This window comes from Spea bombifrons, chromosome 5 (genome assembly GCF_027358695.1).
Source record: "Spea bombifrons isolate aSpeBom1 chromosome 5, aSpeBom1.2.pri, whole genome shotgun sequence".
Lineage (NCBI taxonomy): Eukaryota > Metazoa > Chordata > Amphibia > Anura > Pelobatidae > Spea > Spea bombifrons.
The window spans coordinates 77,955,570-77,976,526 of record NC_071091.1 but is presented as its reverse complement, the minus strand read 5'-3'; the positions used below and the strand labels follow the sequence as shown (position 1 = coordinate 77,976,526).

Below are 20,957 nucleotides of genomic sequence, written 5' to 3'. Positions count from 1 at the left end.
ACGAGCGTTGTGAATTTGTGCATGCGCCGTAGAGAAAGGGCGCGCTGCGCAGGCACGGAACAACCCCCACGATGGGGGATGGGGTGGCATCCTTTAAGCGCCGATTACCACCATGAAGGTTCTGATTGCATCGGTTTATTATTTAATAACAAAAAAAGCACACAATAGATTCTTTATTATTCACTGTACGGTGAATCTGCGGTATCATCGTGACATTGACGTTTACTTGATATATAAAAGCCATCATATACCCCACGCTGTGACTCCGTATATCCTCATATCTGATTTCATGCTAGCAGCCCGTTACCGAAAAGCGGGCTCCCGGAAGCACGTGCACACGGATGACATGCGTTTTATGTTCCCATATAGTGACATCGGCGATCTCACGCATATAATAAAAAGCTTAAAACACACGAGACGTAACACAATAAATCCAGTTTATTTAAAACGCCGGGCGTACAAAACACCAAACTCGCAGTAGCTCAGTTATCATTCATATGCAACGTGTATCTGGTGCTGTAGATATTTATGGGAAGGCTTTTAATGTCAACACGGTCTCTAGTGCTTAAAACTCGAACTCAGGCGGGAGCTGTTCTCACGGGTTCGGCGCTAATCTATGACATCAGAGCGCGAGACTTCGCTGCCTGGCTAAGCGCGAGCTGTGGGTTACGTGAAGTGCGCGCTGGTGTCCTGTTTTGACTGTCGCACAGACAGGTGGCTTGTGCGTGTGACTGGATCCCACTTAACCCCTTCCTAACCAGGCTGTTTTAAAATGTTGTACTCTTCGTGTTTTAACATTTCTGCGGTGTTTGTGTTTAGCTGTATTGTACCATATTACAAAAAAATAATAAAATGTTTTTTAAAACTTATTTGAAAATATTTTACACATTCAAAAAAGCTAATGGAAAAAAACTACTAAATACATTCTAATATTTGTCTAGAAATACCTTTTTTTTTTAGTTAACCCAAAGGTTATAAAAAAAAATGTAAATAAGTGATTTTGAGTTAAACTCCATTGGGCCGCCTACATTAACAGTATTTATTTGAAGGGTACACTACACTTCATGAAATCCATCTAATTCCCATCTGCCCCAAAAGCACTTTTGTCCATACGATGTGTGCTCATTAGGCAAACCAGCATGTTTTTTGAATAAGGAGTTTGAGGGGACTAAATCCATTGGGCCACCAACAGAATGTTATGGATACAAGGGATCCTCTCGTCTGAATAAAACCTAGGCGATTCCTGACTGGCCCAAAAGCTCTTTTGCCCATAAACAGAGTGCCCAGTATGCTAACCCTAAAAGCATTGTGAATAAGTAACTTAAGAATTTTAAGTGTTTAAAATCCATTGGGCCATCAACATTATGTTATGGATCCAAAGGGTCTCCCCTGCAGAAAACCCAGCTGATACGAGCCTGACCTAAATGCTGCGTTGCTCATAAAAAGGGTTCCCAACGTGGTTACCCCAAGGTCATAACCATTTCAAATAAGCGACGAGTTGTTAAGGTAAAAATCGGTTGGTCCGTCCACATTAAATTACTTGAAACCTGGTGGTTGGTACTCTGTATAACGTTATTCTCTCAAAATGCCCTAAAACCTTAGCAGTTGCACTCTGGGCACCTTCTCACGAGGGTTGAAATCAGCTGTGTTTTATGTAGGGCACTGGGCACTTCGTACTCATATGTGGGTAATGTTGGTGCCACAATAGATTTTTAACCCCTCTTCTCCATTATCAAAAACACTGGGCACCATGTTTATGGGCAAATATACTTTTGGTATACAAAAAACCAAAACTGTCTGCGCTTCTTACCCTAATAAAGTTGGCAACAAATATATAAACATAATATAAATGAGAGGTTTTGGTTATATGAATTGGCCAAAGCATAATTAAGCTCACCCGCCACGTCAAGGCACACTCTCAATAGGGTGAGAACCTACTCTCACCTCCTACATAGTGGGCACACAAAGCAGATTATACTGCTACCAAAACCTTATTAATGTGTTGGGGGAGGTGCAATTAAACCTCCTCCCCATTAACCCCTGGACAGCAAGCTGCAACCAGACTGATGAGGAGCCAACAACCTCAAATATGTGCAAACAGGGAAAAGAAAAAATGTCGGTGCGCTAAGCTAGTCACAGGCTCAAATAATACAAATTTGTAATACGAGGCCTACCAAAGCCTGTGACTGGGCCAGGCTGGAATGAGCTGGGTTTTACGTAGGGGAGGGGACCCTTCATATCCGTCCTATAATGTTGGTGGCCCAAATATATTTGCTGCTTAAATGCATTGTTAATGTCATTTTGATGCCACCTTTTAGTGGAAAAAAATGTCTCATGCCAAACTTACTTGTACCTTATAGAGGGGTCTTCATTATCGATACAGTATCAATATTTCTGAGATGATTTTCATATAGAAATATGGTGTATTCTGGTGAAATTCACATTGATATTATGTGACGTATCACTTACACATACACAGTTTTATTTTCCTTCGTAGTTGGTTTTTATTAATGTATTTTAATTAGGTTAATAAACTAAATGCATGATTTCATCCTTTGAGTGAAAGTGGCATCTCTGTATCCTCAAACCTGTTAACCCCTGCCTGCCCACATGGGTGTGAGCATTCGTGGGTTAAAACACTGTCCGAATTAGAACATATCATTAGGCCCATCTAGTCGGCCCATACATGTAGAGACTCAGACCTTACTCGGCTCATGTCCTAGATTCAGTATAGCCCTATGCATATGCAATACCCTCTCCCGCTTCTGCTGGAAGGCTGTTCCATTTATCTGTCCTCTCATTAAAATAAACTGTTCATTTAATAGTGTGTGTGCACATTGCATTCTATTAATAGTAGGATGATTTCCAAAGAAGCACACATTTCTGCCCATTCAAGGTTGTTTTTTTGACTACAAGACTTACCAAAACATGATATCAGACCCAGCGTCTCAGTCTATATCTCAGTTTTGGAAGGCTTAATGTGGCCTCCTCTATATAAAACGTCCTCCTCATTCCTTGTGTAACCAACCTTAAACAGGAAGAACATCTCTGAATGTATGTGCATTTTGGGGAGGGATAGTTGGGCATCCTTTCTGTCACTTGTAGAATTCTCTTATAATTCAGTTTATCATTTACATTTAAGCAGGAGACTCCATAGTGCCATTTACCATAGGTGACAGCGTGGCAATCAAAACATTAAAACATACTGAGGCAGAAGGAGAAGAGCGCCCTGCTCTTGCAAGCTTACGATCTATTGGACGGAGGAGGAGGGAAATAAGGAGGCCTGCTTGGGTGAGGATGAGTTGTAGCGAGGGCAACACGGAAAATTATGTTGAGATCCTGCACACGGGGATAACGGATGGGTTCTTCATGATACCCGACGTTCCAGTTAGTTGCACATAACTTGAGCTGTGGCGCCTTTATTCTTCCATTGCTGCGCACATCACTCAAAGCCCAAAATATGAGGTCAAACTACTGTAAGTGTAGGTCTGAGGTGTCAGCGTTCCATTCCCAGTTCAATAATTTACATTTCTGTACTGAGGAGTATAGATCTTTTTGTGTTTTTGGCTCATCTTAGTCCCAAGGCTAACAGAGTACCCACTGACTCAACCTGTGGGGAAAAGGCTCTGTTTCAGGTGAGGAGTTCTAGCTTAGTAGCCATGTGCCAACGTTGGGTCTAGACCTTAACTACTGCTGCTGTAGATGTGGAATCCTAAATCTTGAGTGACTGCACCAAGGGAACCACTGTATAATTTCACAAAACTTTATCATCATACATCATGTTTGCACGTGAACTGAGCTATTTATTCAATGCAATGGATATATACATTTTAAGAAATATATTTGTATTGGACAATTTGCAGAAGGGTTGTGGTTCCTGCTCCCCAACTTCACCATTTATTATGACTGGGCCAACACTGGCAAGCGGTTTCAAGTTCTTGATTTCACTATACCTTAAGACGGTCAACCAAGCTCTTTCTACAGCGGAAGCTCACTGAGATGGGTCTTCATAAGGCTTACGAAGACGAATCTCAGTGAGCTTCTGCTGTAGAAAGAGCTTGGTTGACCTTCGTAAGGTATAGTGAAATCGAGGACTTGAAACCACAACTCCCCCTTAACTGTATTAGCCCCATTTTTTTTTATTTTATTTCTTATTAGTTTATATTGTACCAGTTGAAATTATGATAAAATGCTGAGGCAGTACAATGTGTGTCGTACAGCATTTATTGGCAAAAAAAGAAAAGAAAAAAAACTATGTGGGTCCAGAAAATTCAACGATTATAAAAACAAAATACAATTTGAATTCAGTTTGATTAAATTGCTGCAAAACAAATGACGATGCTGTTTCAATATATATATATTTTATTATTTAATTTCATGATTTGCTTGGATAGGAAACCATGGCTGGTGCAAATTAGAAAAGCAGATTATTGTGTTTTTTTTTTAATTTTTTTTTTCCCAACAAGGACAATACATTTTAATGCATTTATCACATTTGTCTTTAATTTCACTATGCAGAAACAAACATTCACCATGTGTTGTGATGCAGCTGACGATGTGATGAAAAAGATGCCCAGGATGTGAATTATTAGCAGAACTTGGGACAATATATATTTATATATGTATATACTGGAATTTTGTACAGGTTAAGGCTTGGCTCTCAACTAGGAAAGAGATGTAGAGCAGATTCTGAAATGAAACATTTAGGCTCAAAAGGAAAAAAACAATTAACTGGACTATGCTAAAGTAACTATGATGAGAATTGTTAAACTATAGGAACACGAGTGCTCTTTCCAAAAAGACATATATAATGTAACATCTAATTTTTGTATGTGCTAACTTCACGTCGGCTGGATCCAGTTCAACAATGCTAACAAAAACAAACAAAATATTGATTCCAAGTTAAAATACTAAAGTAATTACCACCTCGTGTTATTAAAATCGGATGTACAAACTGCACTTTATCAGCATTTAAATAGTTTCACAAGACTTAAGGAGTCATCCTTTTTTATTTTTTTATTTTATCGGGTCATGATAATAAAACCAGATAAAACGATACAATATTCAAGTGGTGCACTGAGTAAAGTGAGTTCTTGGCACATATAAGGTATGGTAAAACATACATGGTACCCATAAAGCATCTGGGCATTTTAGGGTATTCTTCAATTTGTTTGCGTTTTTTTTTTGTAAACAAAGGCTTGTCACCAAACGAAATGGCGTTCTGTTGAGAATTTAAGGATAAAGGCATGGACTGTTTAAGCTCTACAATAGGTTGACTGCTTATAGTATTGTCATGTGTGAACGTGCAGGTATAGCCGGAAACTTAGACAAGGAAAATAAGAATGCTGCCTTGTTTTTAAAGTTGCTTCATGCAATACTGATTTAATTATGCTGAATTGCATTGCTTTCAATGGGAAAACATGTCGGTCGGTCTCTTTATAAATGATCAAGCTAAATCCTTCTGGACTGGAATTTCCCAAGGACAGAAGTCAGCCAAGTTGGGCCTGTCATTCCGCATAGGCTTTCAGATTCCTCTTTACATGACAGCTAATTTCCAAGCGTTGTTATTCTTGCTGTAAAAAATGACAAACGACATCCATGGTTAGAAACCGAGCGGACTCATTTTATCCACCAACGAGGAGAGTAGACGACTTCACTGAAATCACAAATTGCTTATTTTTCAGGGTGTAGCGCTGTTAGCAGGGATGCACACACAAGCCAGATATATATATATATATATACACTAAAAGCAAACAACTTCATTAGTTTCACGCTGTAACAAAGAAGCTGAATAGGCAGCCATTAAGAGGTCATTCTGCACCCAAAACACAACGCAAGCGATAAAAAGAGACACTTATGTCCGTGTAAAACTGATGCAATGGAAAATAGTATGATGACACTGAAGCCACTGACCAATCACTGTTTTAAGAGCCACGTGTGATGAGATGTGGGACGCAGACTGAATTAGAAGCAAAGTTATGACGGGATACAAAACCATGACAAACACTGGTTAAAGGGGCAGTTCATTCCAAAATGTCCTCATTTATTAAATAGCAACTTGATTAAAAACATTGATTTCCCCCCCTGAAGGTAATGCCCCTTTAAGGTGAATGAAGGAGAAGTGTTGACACCATCCACTGAACCCTTGCTTTGAGTGGTAGTAGATATGCATTAGAATGTATGCATGCACTGAAATGGCTATAGGTGACTGTAAGATATAAGGTTCACAGCTTGACAGCCTTCCATGCAGATTGCCAGGATTGGAATATGTTAGAGTTAACATTTCATTGGCTCATGCAAAACAGAGAACAGAAATTCAGGGAGTATATCGTAAGCAAGGGGAGGATGCCTTTTTTTGCACATGCTAGCCTGCGGGTTGCTCGTGAAAGTCAGCTCTTATTCTTACCTGTGGTCAGTCCTCCCCATCTTCAGGTGTGATTTCTGTTTCTTTATGTACCACTACTTTGGTCACTGACATGTCAGGGTGCTGCTCTTTGGCCTCTTTAATTGCCTGAGCCAGCGCCTAACGCAAGGAAATCACAAGGGGTCGAAAACAAAGAGGAGGTGGAACATGCATGATCAGTGGCATGAGAGAGTTACACAATTTACAAATGAGGAAAGACAATTAAACACAAATCATTTCGAAAATCATACCAATTACAGGTGTTTGACAGGTTGGATGCTTAACCCATTCAAAGTGACATTTATGTGAGCGTTCACATGTGTGTCTGGTACACATTTATATTTTGGAGGAATTGGCTGGTTTTAGAGGCAATAGTCAGATATGAACCTGTTAAGTCATACTTTGTTACTGCAAATTCTACCTGGCTCCTACGTAAATAGTTTACCTGATCGTGGTCAATGTCTGCATCCCCTGTAATCACTATTCGCTTTTCGATTCTGGTTTCAGAAATGCCCCCTTTCACAGTCTACAGGAAAAAACAAACAAAAACAAACATAGAATAAGAACCAACTTTCATCATTAGGTAATGGTTACATCTTCCCATGCCTATTGTTTACAGGGTCAGCAAAAACCAACAATTAGTAAGCTGGTTGAACATGACTAAAACGACAGCTTTTACATTTATATATGTACATTTTAGAGTTTACAACTCGGAACCCTTTTTATGCAAAGAAAACCAAATAATTAGATTTTATTTTTTCACCCCAATCCATGCCTTGTGCAGTTAACAACTTCCTGAGCTCATGTTCTATATATAGAGAATTTATCTAAAAATAATATTCATGGTTTAGCACAATTATTATAGAACATACAATGCATACAACATCACAAACACTTACCTTGGTGATATGTGTGGTAGTCGTGGTGCCAAGAGTTTCTGACGTAATGGTCTGAGCACTCATTAATACGCCGGGATCTGTGTCTACACGGGAGCCCGTCTACAAAAATAAAACGACAAAAATGAAATGTTAAAATTGGACAACCTTCTAAATCCCGCAATTTGTTTTCTGAATGGTATTCGCTGGGTATGCGATAAAGTCTTGCTTTGTTTTGTGTATTTGTTGGTCGTTATTATTCTAGTAGCAACCCGGGAATGTGAATGTGTCTTTTATGCTTCAGAGGTTGTGCGCTCCCTTATTTTGTATATATTTATCACGCTCTGTGTATTTGTAGGTTCTGACCAAACCTTAGGGCTGAGCAGCCCCTCCTGCCACACAGGAGCCTCATTAATGGTGTCCAGAGGAGGCTTTAAATTGCGTAAGAGTCTTTTTTGGGTAAAAAATGCGAAGCTGTCCTACTGATTCATCTCCTTGGTAAGCAATATAGCCATGAAAAATTAGATAGGACTCGTCACGCCAAACTCGAGGTAAGCAATATATGGCTGCATAGTGTGACGGAACCCGCAATATTTATGCCTTAGATAGGTGGGGGTTTTTGTGATGGTATATGTTTTGTGTATAGAAAATATGTACACTCGTTTGATCCGGGCCCTCCTCACCTGTTGTTCCTGTAAGTCAAAATGTTATGTTATGTATTACTTATTATGTCCTACGGAATATGATGGAGCTATATAAAACCATAAATAATAATAGCCATTGAAGACATTCTTGTGCGTGACCATGAGGTGGCAGTGTCCCCCCCACATTACAAAAACATGTATCTTTTTGATTATCTTTTTTTTTCTTCTAGACTTTAAGCATTTTCCTATAACTTCAAAGTATGGGAAAAGAAAGCCGTACACACATTCTTCACCATATAGTATATATAGTTTGCCATGGCAATCTAAATTCAACTCAAGATCAACCCAACTGACGCATTGTCTTGCTACAGAAATCCAAACCATGTGTTGATAAGATTTTATGGTCATTTAAACGTTTATACAAATTCTGAGCATAGACTTTGACTTGCTAAGTAGCATCATGCCATAATTCTACAAGTTACCAATTTAAACGGTTTATACCCATGTGAAGACTTTTGTGACAGCGGTACTTAATTAAACCACACTATATCACACAAGAAAGATATCACAAGGCCTGACAACTGTTAGCAACCCTGGCAAGAGAGCTTTGTCTGTTAGGCAATGGGGCTCTTTGCGATGGTGGTGTGATAGCTGGGTAGAGTTTAACACTGGGTCATCCTTTCCCTTATTTCCAGCCGTATTCCCAAAAACACAGGGTGTGGATCAATATTAAGGTTTTATTCTTTCTCGACTGGAAACCTCTTTTTATACCAACTGTATCATTTAAAATAATTTGAGTTGCCTTTTTTCTTGGGCATAATGCCACGTGATGCAGTAAAATATACAATACGCATCCTCGCCTATTTTTGCTCTGCATTCCATACAGCATTTTATTAGCACCTTTTTTCACTGAGATACATATTAAAGGATTACTAGTTGTTACTTTCTCGCCTACCTCAGATGATTCGTAGGTTATGGTTTTTGTTTCTGTGTGTACTACAGGAACGTCCTTGGTGGAGGTATCTGGCTTCTCTCCTTCTGAGATGGTACCAAAGGTGATGATCTCTGTTTTCACAACAGGTGACTGTGTTTAAAACAAACGACAAAACTTAAGATGTGACCCTAACGAGATATCGAAATGAGCCAATTTCCTACATTTTAAAATAATTTGAAATGAAATCAAGTTAAGCACAACATAGCGGAGGCCATGCCTAACCACCACTTTTGCACAAACAGAATCCAGTTACGTTTATGAGCCAATGAATGCAACTTTCACAGCTGAGCTGCCGTTAACACTTAAGAAAATGAAGCAAAACCATTGCCAAGACAAAGCCTTGAAGGTGCATTCACTTTTTAGCTTGTAAAAATATAATTAAATATTTACTGTCATCTAGCGCATGCTAGATTTTTATTTGAATGTTCTACAGTAATTTTTTTTGGCATTTAATGGCTTTAATGTAGTGGCGGCTTCTGGGTTGAGTTAGGTTTCAAAGGAACATTTTCAGGAAAATACAGTCGCCAGTTTTTACCCTAAATACATATCAAGCGGTGTCACGTTTAGCCTGATAGTATGAACACTGATGAACTTAATGGACTTTAAACATTTGCAGATAGGGGTTCAGTGGATGTGATAAAATCCGTATGTAAAATGCGAGGGGCTCTCAATGCTGATGCGCTTGATTTAAACCAAGGAAACAGACAAGACTAAGCATGGCCATGAAGCAGATTTTGGATCAGATTGCAGAGAGATTTGAATGTGTTAGGAACGCTAAACACATAAATCTGATTGGGCACACTAGTTGACTTGGGTTTCACGTTAAAGTGGATACACCTTCTTAACAGAAACAGCGGGCATACCGAAGAGGAGAAGCAAACTGCAATCTGATACCCAACAGTACGCTTGGACAAAATGGGTGTTATGTACGTAAAGCACTTCTAGTGTCAAATAGTAAAAATCGAGGGGCATTCATGTGCTTGCTATGAAGGCTACACTACATTTAGCACTTTACTCAGGGGCTGGCCATCATATTTAACCTCCAATGTTCTTCTGAAGCCCAAGGCTCTGCAAAGCACTGACACAGGAATTACAGTGAATTAACATATTATTGACAGCACTTAAAGGGATAGTCAACCCATACAAAAATCTTTTTCAAAAAATCTCTTTCTATAAACATTCTAACCTAACAGGTTCCTGCGTTAGACCACAAGCATGGAGGAAAAGCACTAGGGATGTGTGTTTGCATACATCCACGTCTGCACACGTACGAGCCTGTGATACCAAGAGGCTTGTGATGAAAAGTTGTGCAGATGCAACACATACAGGGCTGGTGAACCAAACTTACTTTGCTTCACATTTCCTTGAAGAAAAAAAAAAACATTTGGGCATGACTGCCTCTTTAAGGCTCAGAGTGTTAACCAGTTACCTCGGTGACAGGCTTGCCATCCAATGTCTCTGAATCATGAATCTCTGCGCCATGCTCCTCCTCTTGCACGTAACAAACAGAAGCATCAACAGCCATGTCTTCATTAGCCTTTGTTGTCAGCGCAGAACACCCATCCCCGTCTAAGCTAGAAGCAATAACTGACACTGCCTGAGCCGCGGCCAGCTCGGTTGCGTCCCTGCTTGCATGCATACTGCCCACTTGATTCTCCTCCACATTGACCATGCCCCGCACAACCTTCTCTGTCGTTTTCTGTTCTGCGTGCTCTTGGACACTGGTTGACCACTCTGTTTTTGTCTCCATTTTCTGTAAGGAAAAACACAGCGTTATTAAATCTCTGTGATTGAGGATCCAGTCTACACATTAGTTATAAGTAAATTTAACTTAAACAATCCCAACAATAACAAATGACTTAGATGACTTTTATGGCCAATTATTTTTGAAATACGGCCTTTTTTATTCTATACTTTAGTCCATACATTTTTGTGCTATAAAAAAACTTTGTTAGGAATATCAAGTCCTCTGAGTACAGCAATATTCTCCACCTATCACCACGTATCAGATGAAATACATTTTTACAGTGTCTCGGACATAAAATGCGATTAAAAAACGAATAATTTAGATAAAGGATTACATGTGATAGAGGTTTTGACCCTTTACTGAAATTAGCAAAATCCATGGCTTTGGCTAGCGATGGCCTTCATTCCTGGTTTCATGGCTATCAGTCACCCATGGCCGCTGTGACCTTGTATGAGTGAAAGCTTGGGATTCTGCAAGAAGCACTTTACAGCTGACAGCTCTTATACAAACGACTAAGGAGCTAAATGTTAATGTCATATTATAAGGTAATTAAGCATTATTAAGCACACAAGCGACCATGAAACGTGTCACCGTACTTTATGTCCCTGATAGCCTAGAGTGGTTTAAAAATGAGAGATCCACATTTGCACATAACGTATACTTGATTTAAGTTCAGTAGCTAAGCCATTCAGCTGTTTGGTCAAATGATAAATAATCTATATTCTTCTATAATCATTTCATTAGACCTTAATTAGACCATAGCAAAAGAACCTACCTCTGTTTCAAATTTAAATAGGTTATTTTTCTTCTCTCTCCTATATTTTATTTTAAATTAGGACTCATTTAAATCAAATACTTTGCATGGAAATAGCCAGAAGCTGCAGGATTTATGCAGTCATTAAACATACTTTGAAGTAATTATCTCTAGAAATATTCACATCCACGCAGAGCTTCCTGCATCACATTGCTTTGCACTGCATGGCCTCTTTAGTACATCTCTTAAAACAGCCCAGAAAATGCCTTAAAACCATTAAGGTCGCCATAAAGAGATGAATAATATCAACAGCCACCTGAGCCCAGGTTTGGGAAGTTGTAGAAACCTCTCCTGTGAACTCAGATGGCTTTCTGGTAGAGTCTAATAAACTGTAGATATCAGAACCTTCCATGTTTGTTTCACCAGAGGATTGTTTGGTCTAAACAGACAAAGAAATGAGATGTAAGAAAACAGACAATAAAGGATTAAGAAACAAGCGAGAGGGTGAAACATAAGGGAGTAAGAGGATAAGGATATGGAAGTATACATTTAGGGAGTTAAGGAGAACTGGTGGGACACAGATAAAGACAAGACACAGAGAATACAGCACAATACGTGTTTTGATGTTAGTTGAAGTACGGTACAGAATATGAAAACGGTAAGGAAAGAAAATAAACAGGGCAGACAGGGAAAGTAAAATCAGCATACATCTGTTATGCCTGTAAGAAAAGCCATAAAGCAGAGGGCCCTATTCAACAACCTAAAAGAAGCGTAGGATCTTCAACACACGTGAAAAACCCTACAGCATGGCTTGTATTATATCTCCTGGGAAAGCGGAACATGATCTCTTTTTTTTTCATCCTAGTTTAGGAATTGGGGTTTTTGTATAATTTGCATCCAGGAGTTTGGAGGGTATAGCGTCTAACGGAGAAATTTGTATGCTTTTACATTGCCAATGTTCCCCACCATGACCTGTGGAAATCACTTCTTTGGTGTTTGAGTAATGTAATCTGGTCATAAACCAGCTATTCCGATGAATGCGAGAGCCACATTGTTTCGTCGTTTACTGTTGTAAGAGTGATAATAAAGAAAATACACGATAATGTGAAACAAAAACGCCAGGTGTTCAAAAATACTCATAGATTATATTTCAAAGGGGCAGTCATCTTTTTTGTTTTACTTTCTTGGCAAATACATCCCAGGGGCCATCAGCAAGCAGAGCCCTGATCAAAAGGCTGAGGCTACTGACTATTCACTTAATTCATATTCCCTGTCTTGCAACAAATGTGACTAAATGCTACATACGGTTGATTCATGGCCGGATTACATAGTTTCTGCATAAAATAGTTTCCACAGACACTAGACGAGAGTATACTGATCACTTTCACAGTGTCCACACTTTCTGTCCCTATCACTCTGGTGTTTGAATAGCAAGCTGATCGCAGCTTTGTAAAAGATACTCCATTATAGCCAACTCTGTTAAGGTGGATCACCCGATGGTAAAGCCAATCAACAGAACTAAAATAACCGAAAATCAGGGAAATCCCCATTTTCAAAATTCTGAAACTGACAATTGTACAGATTTTTTGGTTTCACGTATCATTTGCACCATTAGGGAAACTATATTCGGGGGTATTCTAGATTGTAAGCTAGCGAGCAGGGCGCTCTTAACCTAATGGATCGGTTTGTCTTAAAGATGTGTCTATTCTAGTCTTGTCTTTCCTCTTGAATATATATAAGAAGCACTGTGTAAATTGTTGGTGCCATATAAAGAAAGTAGATTAGTAATAAGTAATATTCCATAAATGTTTCCTTTGTATAAGAAGGTGCAGAATCAACCAAAATGCAAAGTCATTCCGCAAGACTGATGGCTAGATTTTTTTCACTGCATAAGAATCAGTTTTGTTGAATAGGGCCCATGATTGTTAGATCTGGGAGATTGCCGAGTGAAGCGCATATTAATCGATATTGCACATACCACTGTATTTCACTTAAAAAAAGCCTAAGAATAAAATGCCCTCTGCGGCTGCATTGCTCATAATAAAATAAACAAAAATAAATAAATAGAGGTTGGCTGCCAACAAAAAGCCAAGCAGCAAGTGGAAGGGTACTGTGAAGCAAGGGATGTTTATAATTCATGCTTTTAAAATCTTTAACACAAGGGCAGAGAGTCATTGCCACTTGTTACCACCACTTTGGATGCAGCCGACTCAGTGACATAATGGGCAGTTGCGATGGTGAAGGGCTGGTCTCTTGTGTATCTCCACTCAGAAAGCTTCTTGTCCTTCCAAACGGGGACATCTGTTTTAATGATTTCATAATCAGAATATCCACCACCCTTCTCAAGTTTCACACTTTCAATAAACTTCATTTCCACATCCATATCCTGGACTTTCTTCAGACTTTCTTCTATGGGACTAGCCAGCTGAGAGTCTGCCTCTTTGATGGTGGCCAGTGACTCTGACATTTTCCTTTTTATAGCTGGCCCTTCCGGTGTTTTCTTACTCTTTTCATCACTCACAGACTCTAGGATCTCATACTCTCCCGTAACTGGAATAATTTTCACAGTTTCAGAAATATCCTTTTCCAGTTTTTGAAGGACTTCAAATGATGAAGGCTGCAGCACCTTGTCCCCTTCTTTTGCTTTACTCGTCATAGTTACAATTTTACCCGAAACCGCGTCGTACGACTTTCCTAATGTATACATTTTCTGTTTGCTCTCCTCTTCTCTGGCTCTAATCTCCATTTTCAAGGCTTCCAGAGTCTGGCTGCCAATAGGACTGGTTTTATATGTTCCAGCTGGGGTCTCCCCGCTCACAGTTGTCACCTTGTAAGTCACAATGCTTTTTGATTCACCATCAACTACCTTAATGGGTACTTTGTCTATAATAACCCAATCCTCTGTGCCCTATATGTGAGATATAAAAGCTAAGTTAGAATACCTATTTGCTATGGCTATACAGGATCACTACAAACACATCCCTGATCTACGTTTGTCATTAATATTGTGCATTCAGTGTGACTGTATTTATTACATTGTTATGCTTTAGTTACAGTGTATGTCAGAGATGTGAATCCAAGCCTGTGTTCAGGGCTTTGCTAAGCTATGAGCTAATCCGCTTTCATTTGCTTTTTTTTTGCTAGGATTTCTGGAATTCTGACAATTTATCAAATTCACTTAATAAATGGAAAACATGTTTTACATGTGCACTGGAAGAACTGATCTAGATTAAAGGAATAAAAAATAACCTCAGGGGATGTTGGGATAGTTTTCTGCATAGTGATTTGATGAGAAGTAGCCACAGGGCTAGTGGCTCTTGCTTCCCGAAGCTTCTTCACTATGTCCCCTGGCTAGTGGAAGAAAAGCCAACAAGAATCAGAAGAATTGTACTTGAATTCAAAACACAACAATGGATTCAGTGCAGTTCGCTGCACCCCTATCGCCTTCTTTCAAGAGTAAACACCACATGAGTAATAAACCTAGCATATGAATGAATAATGATATGCAAGAATGAACACAGAGCATTCTAGAGAATGCCACACAGATGCACTCCTGAATTAATTCTGTATAAACCTTTCATCATACTGAACTATAGAAATGCACGTTCCATCATTTACTCACCCACTAACATTATTGCAAACTTACAGCATTAATACTCTTAAGAGTATTAATAAGTCTAGATTTACCACCAACATGAAATGCATCTAAAAAATAACACAGACCTGATAAATAGTAAACATATATAAACATGAAAAGTTTTATGCCGTTTAACCCCTTGGCTCTCACACTGCAAATGGCCTCATATGGGAGAAACAACAATTCAGAACTCTTTAGTAAATCATTGTATTGCAAATGGAGCCATTATTTACCTGAGACTCTAGCATTGAATAGCTAGTCATTTCCAAACTGGCCAACTTTTCAGATTTCTCCTTCTCATCTTTGATCTATAGAACAAATAATAGTTGGGGGGAAAAAATAAAACCAAGCTTGTTTTTATATGGTATTAATAAAATTGTTCATGTACAATCTTTGCTTTCAAGACTCAAAAATAAACTGTTTTTCTCAGTTATTTGTGCTAGAAGTTTAGCCTTGAAGTCTCTCTTCACGATAGATAAGGAGACAAACCATCACAGTGCTATACACTTCCAATTACCTGCTTCCCTGCACATCCCTGCAGTGTTTTCACATGGCCAACACATGTATATACTGCTTACTATTCCTTTTTTAGGTTGGCTAAACGCGCTGTCAAATATGATACTGTTGGCTATTTTGCCACTCACATGCCATACTTTTGTAACTCTTTGTAAACTTTGTAAGCTGTTATAATCCTCGTCAGCCTTGTTCTTGAGATTGGCTGTCACTACTGGCATTAATTTCAACAAGGGCATGGCAGCGCATGTGCAGGAAGGATGGTATAATTCAGTGCCTCAGCATGCTTCACATTTTATTAGATATAAATAAGAAGGAGGAGGAATGAGAGAAAAAAAGTCTAATTTTCTACCTCCAACAGTGAAAGAATGTATGCATGGTTTTGCATTGGACCCCTATGTCAAATCAATTACTACTGGGGCTTGAATGTATACTTCACGTAAAATGTAATAACCAACAAATGGGCATACAACAGTACTTTGGCATTATATTTGTAAATAATACAATTTATACACATTAACCCCTTCAGGACCGGGATTTTGATACTAACGTGTCGCTAAAGGACCAGAGCCGTTTTTGTGTTTTTGCCATGTCTTTCTTCAACTGTAATTTCTCTCTTATCAATTGGTGCACCCACACAAATCATATATTGTTTTTTTCAGCACAAGTAGGGCTTTCATTTGAATTACCATATTAAGCTGGGTAGTACATTGTTTTGTTTGAAATAAACTGGAAAAAGTGGGGAAAAAATGAAAAAAAAGCATTTTTTTACAGTTTTGTATACATACAAATTGTACACACATTGAACCAATGGGAAAAAATTATCCCAAATATATTCATTGAGTTGTCCTGATTTGGAAACCACCCAACATGGCCAGGATTTTTATCTATTTTGACCAGTATAGGGCAAATATTGCAAGGCATGCATCACGTTTTTGAAATGTATTTTTTTTCAAATTTGGCATGGTAGTCTAATAACTGCAATAGTTGTCACAGATACTGATTATCCCCCCAAAATTATATGTTTATGAACAGTAGATAAGTCAAGGTGTACAACTAGGGTCATTTTGACACTTTTCAAATAGGGATTTTATCGCCAATTGCTGCCAAATTTTGAGGTATTTTTATATTTTTTTGGTTTTATTGCATATGTTGAAATGTTGCTTTAGATTTTATATTATATTTTGTATAGAATATGTGCAACTGCAGAACAAAACACCAAATTGTGTTCACCAACATCCCCCGGTTCCAACAAGGCCTCACATGCATGGTTCATGCATTTTTTGAGGAAGCTATGAGGGCAAAACTAGAACATGCGCATTTTCCTTTTCAAATTTGGAATTTTCAGAAATTGGTTTGCTGAGCCCATATCCCATTTGGGACATTTTGGAAGCCCCCACTGTAAATTACCCCATAAAAGTATATATTTATGAACAGTAGACAAGTCAAGGTGTTCAACTAGGGTAGTTTTGACAGTTTTCAGGCAGCCATTTCTTCAGTGATGTCTGCCAAACTTCACAGGAAAATTATTTGATTGCATTTTTAACGCATACATTTCAATGTTGCACTGAATTTCTTGCACAGCATATGTGTAACACTGGAAGAAAACACCACATTTTGTTCACCAAGATCCCCTGATTCCAACAAGGCCTCACGTGCATGGTTCATGCATTTTTTGAGGAAGCTATGAGGGCAAAACTGGAACATGTGCATTTACATTTTTTAAAATATTTTTTTTTATCAGATTACTTGTAAGTGACAGGTTTAGGCCGCTGACATCAATCAGGGAGACCGATCAATAATCAGCGACTTAAAATGTCACCGACAAGTGATCAGGTAATAATTATGATTTTTTTATTTATTAATAATTTGTGTTTTTTCATAATTAACCTAGATGACCCCTCTCTCTTTGTAGAGCAGGGTCATCCATGGGCTGCCATAATGATCCGATCACTCCTATTGGCTAGGAGCGATCTGATCAGCCCAGCCCAGCATTTGACCTGGAAGCACCCTGGACTTTCAGGTCAGTGCTGTTATTTTTTTTTATTATTATTATTTTATTAATTATTTATTTATTTATTTTTTATTTTTTTTTATTTTTCTTTATTATTATTATTTTTTAATTTTTTTTAACTCTTTCAATGCTGATGCTCCATTGAAGCACAGCATTGACTGATATTTAGTCCCCACTAAGGACTAATATTAACCCCTGCAATGCTGCGATGGGGGGGTCATACACAATCGCAGCATTGAAGGGGTTAATTGAGGAAGAGGGGGGGTAGGGGTTAACTGAGCAAGGGAGGGGGTGGGGGGGCTGGTCTCCACACTCATGTGGAGACCAAAGAACCCTGTCTCCCTGTCCCTGAAGCTGCCTCCGGCAGCTGGGACACAATCTCCAATAGACTGGAGATTGTAGGGGGGGAGTCTCTCTGATCAGTCCTACAGGACTGATCAGAGGACTTCTGGGGGGTCGTTTTTGCTGTTGCTGGTCTGCCTGGGCTTCCAGGCAGACCACCAGCAGCAGAGCCCCCTACAAAACGGCAATTAACCCCTTCAATGCCGCGATCGCGGCATTGAATGCCGCGATCGCGGCATTGAAGGGGTTAACGCTGCACTGACGCTCTCATGGAGCGATCAGGCAGCAGGGGGGTGTTGGATCAGGCCCCCACACTTGTGTGGGGACCCATTCAACACCCCCCCCCTTCCCTGAAGCTGCCTGTGGCAGCTGAAACCGCGATTGCAGATTTTTCTGCAATCGCTGTTTCTGCCTACAAAATCACTCCGTGGGAGTGATCGTAGGCTTGGGGGCGGGTTTAGACAGGCTGTGCTGTCTGCCCAGGAGTCCTGGGCAGACGGCAGCAGCAGCGCCTCCACGATCACCGCGATTGTGGTGATGTGGGGGCGTTTTTTGGCGGAGACGTACCTGGTACGTCCCGGTCTACCGGTGACTGTTAACCAGGAAGTACCAGGTACGTCCCGGTACGGAAGGGGTTAATATGTTTGTTGTTTTCTTAGACTATAAGCAATACATGATGTTTACTCAAAAAGATACATCGGGAACGTACTTCTTCAGGCACAAGTGGTTCGATCATTGGCGCGTCTTCTTGCCTCGCAGCGAGTCTCACAGGAGAAGAAGAAAGCCTTTTTTCCCATTCACTGCCAACGGTGGTATCTGCTGCTGTTTCCAAAAATGTCCTTTTCAGCTCGCTTATGTTAGTTTGGTGTTTCATCAACTCCTCTTGTTTCCGGTCAAACTCCTATACAGAAAGATAACGATCGAACCACCTATTGATTAATCAGATTTTTCTTTCCACATCCCTTTGTTGCCAGAAAAGCAAGCACTGATGGAAATTAAGATGTTTCAGTTGCTTGCCATTCCAGCAAAAACAGGGAGAAGGATCTGAAAACACATAGGTTAGTACAAAGAACACCAGATAATACTAGGTTGTCTTTTTATTCCCTTTTCTTCCAACCATTAACAACATTTGGGTGAAATCGTGAAGCTTTGGGGAAAATTAGAATAAAACGTGATGTGTGAGGGTGTACAGTGCATACGAATAAAACTATATAAAGCTACATCTGCAGATGTAAAGTAAAGCAGTATGTCAAACCAATAAACATAATACACCTAGAAAAAACCAAAGCATTTATTTCTACTTAAGACAAATAAAACAACACAAAAAAAACAACAAAAAGCTCACTCGATTAACTAGGAGGTGGGGATACTTAGTCCATGCTAAAACCCAACACACAAGGACATGCAGTGGTATGTACCAATACCAACCTCTAACATAAGATTACTATGTTTGACATATACATTTTCACCCTGTATTCGCTTAATGAGACTATTCTGAAAAAAGTGAGAAGAAGCAACAGTAAGATACACACAGAATGTCGGAGAACGCAACTGATGATATTTGCAATGATTTGTTTGCAGCAAGCTGACAAAGAACACGGGAAATTATTAAAAATGACACCAAATTTGCATTTAGTACTAATTGGCTGTACCTGAGTTTTCACATCTGTATCTTCTTCTTGATCCGACTGGCAGCAAAGAAAGGTGGAAAGTTTTTTTTTATTATTTGATTATTTATTATAATATTTTGGCACACCTAAATGGCTGGGTAGATGAGCCGCGGCACTGGGACAAGCAGAACAAGACAACATTCACCAAGTTTTAGACCCCGGCTCCATAGTAAAGAAATACAGCGAATATGAAATCTCTCATCAAGGTTACTCTGCACAATGATGGAGGGATGACAAATACTGTTCTGGCAGACAGATAACCATTAACCTTTGGTACGTGTGTACTGCTGAGCAATTCTTTTGGCTCACAAAGAACGAACTTGGCTTCATCTTCTAGCTTTTACGTTAAAAATTATTTTTGGTAAGCCCTGAGTCACTCTGTTGCTATTCAAGTGATACGTAGGAGGAAAATGACTTAAAACCGAAAAAGAATCAGTCACCATTAACCAGGCTCTGAAAAATGATACTTTAATGCTAGAGACCTAAAAGAAGATGTTATATTGAAGAGGGTTAAATATGAAATGTTGTACATGCTGTGGAATTCTGATTTTTTTTTTCTATGCGTGAAAAATATTTTGTTAAAAACGTGATTTTTTAAGATATCAACGTAACTGCTCTTCTATATTAACAAGTGTTAGTGGACCACAGATGATTTCACAGGACAGCAGTGGGGGCGTCTACATATTTTATTCAGTAAAGAGTCCTAATTATTCAGTTATAATTTAAAACAATGAGTAGGTGTCTTCCTTCTTAAAACATACAGCGTCCTATGTACCAAAATCCCCGAATGCTATAGCGAGGCTGGATTCCATTGGAGACTTCCATCACGGAAATCAAATCCTGTTCCAAAGTGTTTCTTTGCCTTCTTGACTATTAATATAGGATATGTAATTTTTATATGGCCTGCTTTAATTTTAAATCTCTTTGTTCAATATGTTTGTTGGCCCTTCCTGCGAGTGGAGACATGAATGTACAATATCACACACACACACACACACACACACAATGGACACAACTACACAGATTATCGCTCTAACGGCCCTACTGTTTGTGTGTTAATGGTGTCGTTTTACACACCTCAGTAGCAGTGGTTTCACCGTCAGCAGCAGTATCCGTCTGTTCACTGTCAGTCTATTTTGTAATAAAAGGTACAGGTTCCATAGCGCAAGCGGGAACAAAGAATAAACCCAAGTTGTCAAAACTTTGCACATAATTTGTCTCACAATCACAAGCCCTTGTAGATAACAATAGCAATGAAGAGCCAACGAAAAAAAGAAACAAGCAAAACAAACAGAACAGATTTTGAGGAATACTCAAGGCATACACATTCTGCCTGAATAGCAAAAACTATAGAAGTCATTTCT

At 39.2% G+C, this 20,957-nt stretch overlaps 1 protein-coding gene across 20 annotated transcripts in view; it reads right to left on the bottom strand.

Moving 5' to 3' along the window:
• Positions 1-4,344: 4,344 nt before the first annotated feature.
• The window catches only part of EPB41L3 (erythrocyte membrane protein band 4.1 like 3), a 103,093-nt gene continuing 86,480 nt past the window's right edge, over positions 4,345-20,957 (bottom strand). For 6 of the 20 annotated variants that reach the window (XM_053468079.1, XM_053468077.1, XM_053468086.1 and 3 more), the window contains 14 exons: positions 20,671-20,724; positions 19,576-19,611; positions 19,352-19,417; positions 18,633-18,824; positions 15,288-15,362; positions 14,667-14,768; positions 13,606-14,325; positions 11,734-11,856; positions 10,346-10,669; positions 8,878-9,006; positions 7,303-7,401; positions 6,849-6,929; positions 6,407-6,523; positions 4,345-5,573 (listed from right to left, as the gene is read on the bottom strand). In XM_053468079.1, coding sequence (XP_053324054.1) covers positions 6,413-6,523; positions 6,849-6,929; positions 7,303-7,401; positions 8,878-9,006; positions 10,346-10,669; positions 11,734-11,856; positions 13,606-14,325; positions 14,667-14,768; positions 15,288-15,362; positions 18,633-18,824; positions 19,352-19,417; positions 19,576-19,611; positions 20,671-20,724 — 2,112 coding nt within the window. In that variant the 3' untranslated portion in view covers positions 4,345-5,573; positions 6,407-6,412. The remainder of the gene's footprint in view (positions 5,574-6,406; positions 6,524-6,848; positions 6,930-7,302; positions 7,402-8,877; positions 9,007-10,345; positions 10,670-11,733; positions 11,857-13,605; positions 14,326-14,666; positions 14,769-15,287; positions 15,363-18,632; positions 18,825-19,351; positions 19,418-19,575; positions 19,612-20,670; positions 20,725-20,957) is intronic. The other 14 variants (XM_053468081.1, XM_053468089.1, XM_053468084.1 and 11 more) reach the window with 11 other exon arrangements.